The 13,405-nt window shown below is 41.1% G+C and overlaps 1 protein-coding gene across 2 annotated transcripts in view; it reads left to right on the top strand.

Moving 5' to 3' along the window:
- The window catches only part of Kcnab1 (potassium voltage-gated channel subfamily A member regulatory beta subunit 1), a 394,129-nt gene that overhangs the window by 362,675 nt on the left and 18,049 nt on the right, over positions 1–13,405 (top strand). For both annotated transcript variants that reach the window (XM_033759846.1, XM_010636911.3), the window contains exons 9-11: positions 10,077–10,162; positions 10,819–10,939; positions 11,995–12,089. In XM_033759846.1, coding sequence (XP_033615737.1) covers positions 10,077–10,162; positions 10,819–10,939; positions 11,995–12,089 — 302 coding nt within the window. The remainder of the gene's footprint in view (positions 1–10,076; positions 10,163–10,818; positions 10,940–11,994; positions 12,090–13,405) is intronic.

The raw sequence follows: 13,405 nt of genomic DNA, 5'->3' as shown, positions 1-13,405 counted from the left end.
ACATTTACCTCTGAACAGGCATCCACTTCTTTCCCATGAGGGAAAGAGCCTACAAAGCCAGAAAGACCAGTGGATTTACTGCTTGGGGAAGGATTAAGAGTCACCGATAGGAGGAAAACAAAAAACAAAGGAAAGGGAAGAGACCAAAGAGCATAAATGGAAAAAAAACAGAAAGAAAAACAAAAACCTACCAACTAGAAACAAAATTTTTTTTAAATGTTCAAGGACTGTATAGGGAAAGCTTTTATAATATATAAATTTGTAATATTTATAAAGAAGACATTACTCATAAGAGATTAAATAAATGGAGATTTACCCCAACTTCATAAGCAGGAAAACAATATTGCATTTCCCTAATGTTGAGTCTCCAGAAATTCATCCATTTCAACAAAAATCCACTAAATTTTTTAAAATAATTTGAAAAGATAATTATAAAGTACATGGAAGGGTAAAGAGCCATGAAGAACCTAAAGGACATGTGATGATTGGTAAAGTGAAAGAAAAGGATTTGCCCTACAAGTATCAACACTTATTACAAAGCCTCGGTAATTCGGAACGATCCCGGCTGTGGGAGAAGCTGACCATGGTATATAATACAGGTTGCACATTCTTAATCTGAAATTCAAAATGCTACAACAATCCAAAACTCTTTGAGTACTGGATTCAAATTCCCAGATTTATAAATTTAAAATCTGAGACACTTCTAGGCTCAAACATTTAAAATAAGCGATGATTAACCTATGGAGAGTCCAGCATTTGTGAAACTTTAATATATGAGAAAATAACCACTTACTCTATCAATGAGAAAATATGTGACACTAGCTAAAAGGACCTAGAAAAAGTAATTTTCCATGGTAACATGAGAAATAAATGAAGCCAGATACTCACCCTAGACATGCACAAAATAATTTAAGATCAATTATCAATCTAAGTAACAATCTAAGAGCAAAACATTAAAAATGTTAGTGGAAGATCATCGCTTTTCAAATTTTAATAGTTTCCTTTGTGTCAGAGACAAATCCCACATCAGGGGACAGTGCATATTCAAACTATAAAAGTTCCATTTTTTGCAGAATGACTTCAGTAACACTGTCCAAGGAAAACCCAGAATGCTCATTTAGAGAATGTTTCCCATAGCCTGCTGATGATATAACTTTTAAGTTTATAGATGAAGATGTGTTTACCTACTGTTATTTTGAATGTGTTTAGATAAATTGAAATTTATTCCGTTGATCCTAAACCCCATAGAATGTGACATATATGATAATAGCATGGTACTTGATACTCATCATTTCATCAGGACAGAAAACATCTCTTTAATTACTAGCATTTAGTATTAAGCAAATATGGGAATTATAAACCAACAGTTTGAATCACTAGATTTTAGCAGGAAATGGTGGGAACCATGCTAAGATTGTATTGAAAGGAAGGTACAATTTTATGATCCATATTCTACATAATTATTGCTGGAAGAGCGTCAACAAGCAATAGTGGGTCTAAGTGAGGCGGTGGAAAGACCAGATGCGTGGAAAGAGGATTGCAGGGAAATAAGGAAAGAGAATAATTGAAAGATTAGGAAGCCGTGTCTCTGCTTTGGACAAATCACTTGGCCACTTAGAGGTGAAATGACCACTCCCTTGCCAGGATTAAAGAGTAGATGTCTAGTGGAGAAAAAAATAATATGAAAAGTATGCAGCATCACAGGGCCTCCCTCTATGGAGAGAGCTAGATAAGGAATGAGCCAAGTCCCCAAGACAGCCTGAGCCTGCCTATCTGCTTCAGAGAGGTTACTGCAAGGTCAGGCTCTTACTTTAGGGAGATTTTCTTATTTGAAAATTCTAATGGGATTTTTAAGTTCTGGAGTTGTACTCAATTTGAAATGAAGTGAAAGGTTTAGGGAGGGAAGGGTTACTGGGGAATTAGGGAAATGCAGCTTGAGCATCCCTAATCCAAACATTCAAATTCTGAAATAGTCCAGTATGTTTCGAGCACTGACATGATACCACAAATGAAAAATTCCATACCTGACCTCGTGTGATGGTGCTCAAACTGCAGGTTCACTAAAAACCTTGTATAAAGTTACCTTTGGGCTCTGTGTATAAAGGGCATATGAAACAAATGAATTTTGTATTTAGACTCAGGCCCTATCCTTAAGATTTCTCATTGTATATTATGCAAATATTATACAAATTCCAAAATCCAAATCACTTTTGGTCTCAAAAATTTCGAATAAGGTATTCTCAACCTGTGCCACACAGTCAAGCCCAAATAAGTTGTCTCTCAACTTCAACTACCATCTATTTATTCTTTCAAGGTGGACACTGAGCTACATATGTCCAAACCCTTTTACCATGGTGTTCTACAGAAGTACATACTCTAGCACCTTACTCTGAAACTCAGGAGTTTTAGTGACTGCTTTTGTTCAGTGCCTTTGCACTTTAGCTAAACATGAGATTAAAACTGTCTCATTTCAGTAACTTACTCCACATCTCAGAACAAAGCTCTGAAACCACCTTGGGGCAGTATCAAAGTCTCGCTTTACAGTGTCTATGATTGGGGACAACCAGTATGCAGTAGATCATATAGGGAGGGTTGTGAAAGACAACACTCTGCCTTTGGAGCCATAAAGCTCTCTTGGGTCTGAGATGTGAACAAGTTCAATTTCTCCAGGTCTCCAGAAGATGTTTACTGGCTTGATTTGGAGCATGAATTCTTGTCTTTTGCTTCTAGTTTGCTGTGCCAATGCCCTGACCTAGAAAGCCTATTCTCTGTAAATTGTCTCGTGAAGACCATTCTTTTTTTGGGGGGCGGTTCTGGGGATCGAACTCAGGTCCTTGTGCTTGCAAGGCAGATGGCAGGACCACTGAGCTAAATCCCCGGCCCTGTGAAGACCATTCTTCACATGCTTCAACAATCAGATACAGGCACAAACCTTTTACTGTTTTGTTTTGTTTTTCCTCCAGAATCATCATATTCAAGGTCTTGCTTCAAAGAAGCAAACAGATAGCTCATATTTTCTAAATCACTTACATACAACAAAGTCTTTGTGAAAGGGAAGGGTGGAGCAGGAAAGGGAGGATGGGGAAATGGAGAAAAAATAAGAACCAAAATATGTCATGTAAAGGTACAAGATCCCAATGATGAATGTAACTGTATTATATATCTAAAATGTACCAATAAAGATTCAGTTTATTAAAAAAAATCACAGGGCTGGGGATTTAGCTCAGCGGTTCGGTGGCCTGCCTTGCAAGCACAAGGACCCGAATTCAATCCCCGGTACCAAAAAAAAAAAATCACATACATATGAACTATGGCCATCAGCATATCAAATGCAAAGGAATGGATGGCTATAACCACAGAGGAGGCATAGCACATTCACAAATACACAATGGGGCAAGTAAGTAAATGCTCCATTGTTTTTCTGTCCCTAGCCCACCTTCTCCCACAATGCACTATGCACAAAGCCTTCTAACATGACCGAACACAGAACTACAAAGCTACCTACTGAGATTGTGCCCCAGACTTTGTCTTTCTGAGTCTTGGGTTATTCATCCATAAAATAAGGGTTTAAGTATTCCCCATCTAAACAATTATTATAAAAATGACATGTTGCTTAATTAATATGGATCTTCCCATTTGCCTCAGACAAAATGAGATCAGCAAGGGTCAAGAGATGTGTCAGAGGTTGATGGTAGTGGTGGGGATGACAAAACAAGCAATGTCTCTTGGATCCTGGTGGATGTTCTGTTGGGTGAACGGAGCCAGATTCTCCTAAAACAGTCAACAAACATTCTGCATGTGAAACTTGTGCCTAAATCTAGCCCTGTTTTTATTAGTGGTCACATAAACTCTTTAGGTGAAACTAAGTCCCGGCATTATCCCAATGTCCCAACCTCCACCCTGATCCTTGCCTCTCAAAAGAGAAGAGATCTGATACCGGGTAGAATTGAACCACGTGCCACTGTCAATACGGAGCCATATTTAGCTCTTAAAAACAGCGGTTCATTTGGTTGAACCTGTAACACAGTAGTATGTAAAGTGGTGCCTTTGCTAGGTGATAACCTTTCCATCTCTCCGTTCCTTTCTCCTATATTATTAAAGTATAATAACACACATTTACAGGATCCTTAGAAAATATAAACAAATTACATATTAAATACAACTATTTTATGCTTGTTTTCAGCATTTTGTATGCGTATTTGAAATATTTGTAATTGTTAATAATACTCCAGTTTTTAATTATCCCTTCCTTAATGCAATTAACTTCTAGCCTGTTTCCTCATCTGCAATAAGAGGAAACTGCATTGCATCATCTCTAAAGCTTCTTTTTGGGTTTATCATTCCATTTCTATGTCAGCATTAATTTACATATATTTTATTTGATGAAACTCTGATTTCTACATTTTTGTTTCATTGGTTTTCCGGTTTATCATTCACGCAGTGCAACTGTTCACTTACAATTTTCAAAATATCAGGAGCCATTTCCCACCTTTCAAAAAATAAGAAAAAGAAAGTTTTTATGTGAGCTGTTTTCTTAATCAGAGCCAATTTAAAAATTTAAATATCATCTCTTTTCACTTGAAGTTGTGCCTATTCCTGCAGCATAAATGCACATTTTTAAACATAGATGACCTGCGTTACTGAAAGAATGCCACGAAGGGTCAGCGTCCACGCCGGAGAAGAACAGCCAAGCTCACGTACTGCTTACGTCTTATTTAGTCTGGGCTGCTCTTTCAGTTCACAAAGAGCTGCACACATTAGCCCATGTGAAGCCTTGAACGAACTACACAGGCTCCATGCTAGTCTGACTGTACAGATGGGAAGGGGGTGCCCCGAGAAGTACAGTTGCTTGCAGTACTTGTCAGAGGCCGGCTGTGTGCTAAGGGACGGACAGGAAGCTGCCTGTGGCCTGGAGCCCTGGGGAGGCATTGCTAGGTTAAAGAATAATGTCATCTCAACCTGGAAGCAAGTGCAAATTTTAACCAGTCTTGGTAGTTTTAGGCAGTTTTCCTCGAACTTTGGAGATTTGAGAGCTAACAACAAAACACACAAAGGCCCAGGCTCACTGAAGGAGGCAAGGACCTAAAACCTAGTGATTTTATCAAATTCCCCAGTTGATTCTAATTCATACTGAAGTGTGTGTGTGTGTGTGTGTGTGTGTGTGTGTGTGTGTGTGTGTGTATCATAGTGCTAACTAAAGGTTATATTGTAGTGACATAGGAAAAATATAACTAACTCCCAGTCTGTCGAATCTCAGATATGTTGAGTTTGTATCCTCAAAATATTGCAGAATGAATTCCAAGGGACACACAAGGTTAAGGGTAAGGACGGTTTATCAAGAGAAAGCTCCTGAGAGACTGGAGGGGTCTGTCCCAAGTGGGTGGCCACGAAGGCTTTGTGAGGGATAATGTATACCACAGACTCACAGTGTGGGTCAAACTACAATCAACCTGTACAATTACAAGTACAGCTGCTTAGTGATACTGATCCAGCAGGGAAATGAATCGCACGGAAGGGTACATGGAGGGATCAAAGGTATTGTTGGGAAAGGCGCGGAGGATGGGTCCAGATGTGCTGCTCCTTACCATCTGTGCTATGCGCCTGCTGCCTATTTGGGCCCACTGGACCGGGGGGGGGGGGGGGTGCTAATTACAGGAGACTCTCAAGTTGCTGTTTATCTCACAGGCCTGGCTACTGTGCCTCCATCCTGAGGCCCTGACTCTCTTCAGGTTTGCCTCCAGTCACATTTCTTACATCTCTATTTTTTGTGCTGATTTCCTGGTGGGCCCAATCCCTGCTAACTGTATATTAATTTCTATCTAATTTAGCTGCTTATGATAATAATATGGAGCATTAAATTAGACTAAAAGAGAAGAGGAAATGTGAGGGAAGGTGACCACTCAAATGGCTAACTTGCGAAGGGAATAAAGGTTCTCAGACTTTACAGTGTACCAGAATTGGCTGGAGGGTGCTTAAAAATATTGACCATTGTGTCCCATCCCAAGAATTTGTAGCCTACGAGGTCCGAGTGGGCCTCTAGGATTTGCATGTGGAACAAAGCCCCAAGGGCTGCTGATTGTGCCAGTCTATCGGCTACATTCTGAGACCAGGTAAACAGGTAAAGTTGTTCGAAATCACAGCCACACACTAGACTCATGCAGGCAAAATACTGATGCCAGGCCCTCACTCCAATATTCTGATACAACAGAGGGGTCAGGGGAGCCTGGCATGGGTAGTTTTTAAGGCACACCTCACTGCAGCTGTTTCTAGTGTGCAGCGGGCTTGAGAACCACTCAGGCTGAGCCTTCCGGAAAATCAAGAAGTCCGGGGATGGAGAGTTAGATACAGTCTTGGGGTAGCAGATTTAATTATGTTTGTCTGAGTGTCTTCTTCAGGGGCTCATGAATTTTCACTAAATAATCTTTCTAAAGTCCTTTTCCTACTCATAATTGATGCACTGAAAGATACCTTTCAAATGCATTTCCACGACACACAAGTCAAAAACGGTGCACAGACTGGCTTTTTTCTTTCAACAATGCTGCCCTCTAGTGTCCATACATATTAGAATTGTGCATAACACACCTCTGTCATCAACATGGTTATTTCCAATTCAGTAACTTGGGAAATTTTTCTCTGACCTGAAAAAAATAATAATCTAATTTACTATGAATGAATTAAATTTTAATTTTGGGCTGCGGCCTGTTCTGCCACCACCTCTTCCTGCTGACTGCTGCTGCCTCCCTAGGGGCTCTTCCAGGAGTCCTTTCCTGCTTCCACCCAGTCCTCTTCAGGCAGGGCCAACAGATCCCCGTGGAGCTGCCAGCAGCTGCAGGGCCTCAGGATGGGAGTGTCACATAGGTGGCCTCACTTCTGCCTCACTTCTCAAACCACCTCCTTGTACCTGAGTCTCAGTTTACTGAGAATAGACACCATCAGACAGGGGCTCCCGTGCCTCCCGTGAGTTCTACAAACCCTGCTGATCCTCCCATCCCAACAGATATGCCGCACCCCATCCAGCTGCTTTCCGTCCCCTAGCGCGTGCTGTCAGTCCTCTCTGTCCCTTCCTCCCCTCCCCATCCTGTGGTTCTGCTCGTTTCTAACTCCTAACTCACCCCTGATGGCACACAGGTGGACTCTTCTGTCTAAAACTCTCTTTTGGTACTAAACACCCTCAGCTACCGCCTCGCAGGCTGTGTCTAAAGCCTTCCCTGGCCCCACCATCCGGCCGTTGCCTCAACCTGACCTTGGTTCCATCGTCTCCCTGCATGTGGACTCCGGCGTGTGCCCCCTGACCTACATGCGCACAGCGTTCCGCCCTGTAGGCACACTCCTGGCAGCACCTTCTGCTCTTGGTTCTGAAATATCCCACGCCCCTCTGGCTTCCTTCCTGCCCTTCTGGCTCCTGGTCACCCCGCGTGCTGCACAGGGTCCTCTCTCTGACCCCAGTGAGCAACAACAACCTCGTCTCTCCTCTCAGACTTGCCTTAGGCAGTTTCATCCACTGCCGTGAATTTACAGCAGACTGGTAACTATTAACCACACCACATCTGGCAGATCATTCATACTCTCATGCGTCCAACCACATCAACTGAACATCTCCCATGTAGTATCTCACAGACATTGCACCTAAAAGAACCCTTGATTTCTCTCTCAAGACTTTTCCTCTCTCATCAAATAGCCAGGCAACTAGAAGATGGATTCCTCCCTTTCCCTTTCCCTTACATACCACATTCAGTCCCTCACTTCACTGACATCACCCTACTACAAGTCCCCCCTTGCCCACCTGGAACACTGCAGTGCTTTCTTAAAGATCATCCTGGTTTCTCAGCCCTCCCCTTTTTTACTAACCCTCCACAGCACAGGCAGAGATGGTGTTCTGAAATGTAAACTAGGGTGATCAAATGTCATTCCCTTGCCTAAAAAAAGTCAATGGCTCCATTAAACTTTGAATATACAAATAACATAGTTTGCCTCTTGCTAGCTGTATCAATTGCATATCCCTATCCTCTGTCCATACCAGGCTCCTACCACATGGCTTCTTTCCAGTTGCTGGAATTTACTAAGCCCTGTCCTGCCTCAGGGACTTTGTACATGCTGTTTTCTAAAATGTTCTGCCCCTGTTCCTCACATGACTGGCCCCTTTCATCCCTAAACATAACTCCTCGGAGAGACCATCCTTGCCCCAACTAGTCTTCCCTTTCAATTTTGATCTCAACTTCCTTTGTCTTCTCTGTAGCACTTCACATTCTGTAATTAACTTGTTTAATTCTCCATCCTCCTCACTCAACTCTAACTCCCTGAGTTTAGGAACTTTGTATTTGTTTTGTTGAGAAATGAATCCAGGAACTGGCACAGTGCCTGGCAATGCTAGGCTTTTTACTGCCTATGTGTTGCACAGGTGTGTGAACGTGCAGCAAGTCACCACCTCCACCTACCCTAGCTGGGCTGGTGCAGACCTTCAGCTAAGCCACGTGACTGTACTCGTCTTACTTGACTCTAGAGACTGAGACGCAGAATAGGGTTAGGATCAGTTTATTTTCTGTGAACCTCTTCAGTGTTTTACCACCCTGTTTGGCCCACCCCAGCATCTCTAGTGCGAAAAACAACAGACACTGGCAAATATTGTTCGAATGACCTCCTGGCTCAGAAGGGAGCTGTGTGTGCAGCACGAGGGACCTGGCGCGATGGTGGAGATGTCTGCTCTGGGCCAGAGATTCAAAAACTATGGCTTTCAACTTCCAGAAAAGTTCCTAGCCGGCACTCACTCCATTTGTACTCTCAAAGAGAAGAAAAGGAGGCTTCTTCTTACTTTGTTTTCATCACATTTATTTAGTAGAGGGAAAATGAACTTCATAGCTTAGTTGCTGTGATTTAAGATTTGGTGATCCTTATCCAAGACAGAAAATTATTCCATTTATAAGCTAAATTCTACCTCTGTTGGGCAACTAATAGTGAATGAAAGCATTCCCATCTTTTGGAGAACCCAAAGACAACTGCAAACAACTTACATATGCCAAACAACAAAGAACCAAAGACCCTCACCCTGTCCTTTTCACTCCAAACCCTGTCAAACCCTGTCTCCTGTCCCCATGAGAAATAAAAAGAAAAATTCATCAACCTCAACTCTATTTTGAGGCAAGGATTGGATTTTTCTAAAGGTAATTTAACCTACTGATATTACTAGGACGTAGAGAAGCCCCAAAGTCACACGACCCCTTGAAAATGTCAAAGACTCGGCATGCTGTTCATCCAAACAGCTGACCTGCTTTGCAGAAAAAAATCCAATCCTATCTGTAAATTTTTGCTAAATTGAACTTAAGGTTCTTCCTGCTCCTCTAGTTCGGCATCACATCTGGCTGTGCCAAGAGAATTAGCTCAGCTGCACCCCTCTGGGGAGAGGATTCATGTTCCTGTTTAGGAAATGTGATGTCAACCTGAAAGAGCCTGAAGAGCAAACTGGGTGGGCCCTCGAGCAGGCCCGCGAAAGCGATTCCATGGGTGTCTTAGAACAAGCTTTGGGTCAAAGTGGCCGAGGACAGGGTGTGTCAGCGTAGGCTTTGAGCCCCTGTGGCTGCAGCTGTTTGTTCAGCATTAATATGTTTATCTTTCTGCTAAACACATTGTTACTGAGTCAACTCTATTAAACAGCTACTCAGTGTGAGGCCCAGCTCAGCAAATGCAACCTACAAAGAAATGCAAGCCTTCCGAGCTCAGTGACCTTACATTCTACAAAGTCAAAACAAATGTTTTCCCCTCAGTTCTCACTTTGGTGAGCAAGTACTTGGATTCTGAGAGAGTAATTATGTGTTCTTTAATCAGACCAAGAAGCATCAGCAATACAAAGTGATCATTATATTTTTAATATCAGTTAACATCGTTGCTGAAAACTGGAAGTGGAACATAAGCTTCCAAATCATGAATATTAGACGTTAGACTATTATGTTATCACTAATATCAGAGCAATTATATTAATCAAACAAATAACTGCATGAAGCTTTAAACATTGGGGATGAGGAAAAAACCATCCAACTTGGAACAGCACAGAAACTCCTGGAATCCTGTTTGGCCTTCCACAGAAATTGTTCGAGCCATGACACACGTGATAAACCAAGGCATGGCGATGTACTGGGGCACCTCGAGGTGGGGCGCTATGGAGATCATGGTGAGTTCATTTCTATTTTTAAGTGGCTATCCAGATGCCATGTGTAAACTATAAGATCTTTTGCAAACTTTTCTCAAAAGCCCTATGGCATTAGAATTCTAAGATCAATTCCATCTTTACAGATATGAATATTGGGGCTGGAGCTCATCACTTCAGAATACAACTTGAAGAGCTCAGGCCTCTTAAAAGAACCATGTTCTTTGGTGGCAAGAGGATAAAGTGAACTTCATAGCTAATGAGATATATGAATAAAGTATTCTTGTTTAAAAACCATATTAATAAAAAACTATATTAATAACTGCACTGTTTATAACACATTAATTACAGATCACTTTTATGTTAGTTTAAATTTTATTTCCTTAGAAACCTAAAAATAATCAAATTGTATTTTTGTTATAATAGTCCATAACTGATACTTTGATTAATTTGCTCTAGACTTTACTAAGTCCAAATCCTTCCAAGGAATAGTAAGAATTTTGTACATTCAGTATTGCTCTTGGCGAAATCAATAGTCATAACTGCTTGTTACTTGGCATCCTGTATGTTCCTTGGTTTATATCGACTTCACTGAAATGAACATTTCACATGCAAATGAATCACAGTGAAGCCTTCTTGCTAATCAGTCTAAATTCAGTTGCAATCTCGTTTCTCCCTAGGAAGCCTATTCTGTAGCAAGACAGTTCAATATGATCCCTCCAGTCTGTGAACAAGCTGAGTACCATCTTTTCCAGAGAGAGAAAGTGGAGGTCCAGCTGCCTGAGCTCTACCATAAAATAGGTAATCTTCAAAAGTACATCTACCACTTTTAACAATAGGAAAATTAGTGAGATAGAAAATAAGTTTTAGTAAAATGCTTTCCTAAATGTCCCTGTTTTAATACAACGTTTATGATAAGTATGCATCCCAGAGACTAGCAAAATCAAATGTGCCTCTATTTAGTCCACAGGGTATCACTGATGAAATCCAGAGTTGTGAACTGTAACTGGCACGTAAGCTGTACTCGGTAGTTGTTCAAAAAATGTATACATCGTGAAGAGAAAAATCAGTGGATAAATTCACCCACGCATCCAACTTTGAATGGGCTGAGTGCCTTTCCAAAACATCATGTATATACACATCTATATCTCTTACTATGCTTGGCACTAAGATTGATATAGGGAATTCAACAACAGTTAACAAGCCAGACACTATATGTCTGTGTAGAAATAATGCTGTCAGACAGAAGGGGGAAATATATATACAAAATATTAACACGAGAAATTTGGACCTAGGAAAAATATGAATAGGCCATATTTTCAGGCTTATACACCAAAGGGTATCTTTTATATTTCTCTATAAAATATAGTAAAGTTAATACCAGAGATAGCTTTCTTTCTCAGAATTGGCAGAAAAATGTTGGATAAGAAAATCAATAAAAATTCAACAAGAAGAACTGTGATCACTATCACTTACTGAGAGTTTACTGGGCACTGTACTTGTGCTATGCACCAGCCACCACATTAAGCACTTAAAGGACAGGAGAAGCACTGAATTGCTCTGCAAGTGAAAGTGTTTATCTCTGTCCATGAATCTCAAACATCAAAACATCATAGATGAGCCACACCTTCAGGGCTTGCTTTTATGACTCATTCCAAGAACTGACAATTCGTTTAAGTGGTTTATAAAAGAAAGAAATACGACTTGCAAAAGCAAAAATGTCATGGAAAGACACATGCTGGTATTAACTCATTTATCTGGGCAGCTTTTCTCTATAACCGACCAAGCTGTGTTTTAACACCCAGTCTTTTGATCCCAGTTGTACAAGCGATTTTCTATGGTTTTCCCCTCTGTAGGGGTCGGCGCAATGACATGGTCCCCACTTGCCTGTGGAATCATCTCAGGAAAATACGGAAATGGGGTACCTGAAAGCTCCAGGGCTTCGCTGAAGGTATGTTCAACTTCTAGAGCAGTCTGGGCTGGGCAGAAGATTCATTAGATGACTGCGGCAGCCTAGGGCTCACCACTCAGGCACACTGTGGCCTTCACCAGGCTGCTGACCTCTGGCAGTCTTCTCCCAACCCTCTGGGGTCTCTGATCCTGGCCAGAAATGTCATAATCTGCACAGAAGTCTCTTCCTCTGGGGGCCAGGAGAAAGTGTCCAATGACCCAGTTGGACTTGCAGGGCTCAGATCCCTACATTGTTACTTATTGTTATGTTGAGGAAAACATTTATTTTACTCCTTATTTGAAACTGGAAAAATTGTCCCTTGTCTATGGAAGAGGTTGTAATTCTCCTTTTCTTGACAAAACAAAATTTAAGCTATAGAGGCTTACTCCATATGAGTCAAACAGTTGTAGCAAAGCATGGTCTGAGGTTTAAGATGTAAGACTCTTTTGTTGTGTCTTGGCGGTGTCTTGGCGGCAGGGATAGAGGGACAACCTCAGGAGACAGATGCAAAGTTTTAATCATTGGGGCTCCATGCTGGCATTTGTAGAGTCCCATTCTGGGCATCGCGATTTACAGTTTAAATTCTGCTCTGAAGAATAACGGCATTCAAGAGCATAAAAACAAAATTACCTCCATTCAAGGCATGATGATGATTATTTACTGGTGAGCATTCCGAACATCTTTCTTTATAAAAACATTATTTTAATGTGAGAGAATGTGTAATAAATTAGAATCACAACCTGTTTTATACTGTCAAGGAAGAAATAATACAGGAATTTTAAAAGCTCAGTCAAGCAAAGTCCTCCTAAGAGTACACGTATGCATGACCCAGCTTCAAGCCTCCGTTAGCCCTGAGTCGGTGGAGCAATAGCTCACACTGAGCCTGAACTACCAATCCTTTAATTGATGGAAAGGTGAGCGCCACAGGCTTCCTAATCAGAGCCTTCTCAAAGTTCCAGATATTCCACTTCTCTCCCTACCTGTAACAGTTCAGCATTTAGCTTGTTTGTTCTCTAAAATAATCTAATATAAATGTGTCCTAAAGCATGTTGACATGGCCCTGTTTGTGGTTTTATATTATCACAAAACACAGTCATATGAAATATTATGGGAGATCTTGTTCCTGAAGATCGAAGAACCAATCTAAACAAGTCCACTTGAGAAAAATCAAAAGCATACTAGGAAAGAATACATAAAGTAAAAATATAAGGCAGTAAAGAAAGAAAAGACAGAAGGAAAGCATTAAGAATCATGAATTTAAGCCTGCTGTGGTAATGCATGCCAGTTATCCGGACTCAAAAAGCTGAGGCAGGAAA

This window comes from Fukomys damarensis, unplaced genomic scaffold (assembly GCF_012274545.1).
Source record: "Fukomys damarensis isolate Sample0158 unplaced genomic scaffold, DMR_v1.0_HiC HiC_scaffold_37, whole genome shotgun sequence".
NCBI lineage: Eukaryota > Metazoa > Chordata > Mammalia > Rodentia > Bathyergidae > Fukomys > Fukomys damarensis.
The sequence above is the reverse complement of the archived record's forward strand: the minus strand, read 5'-3'. Positions and strand labels throughout refer to the sequence as shown.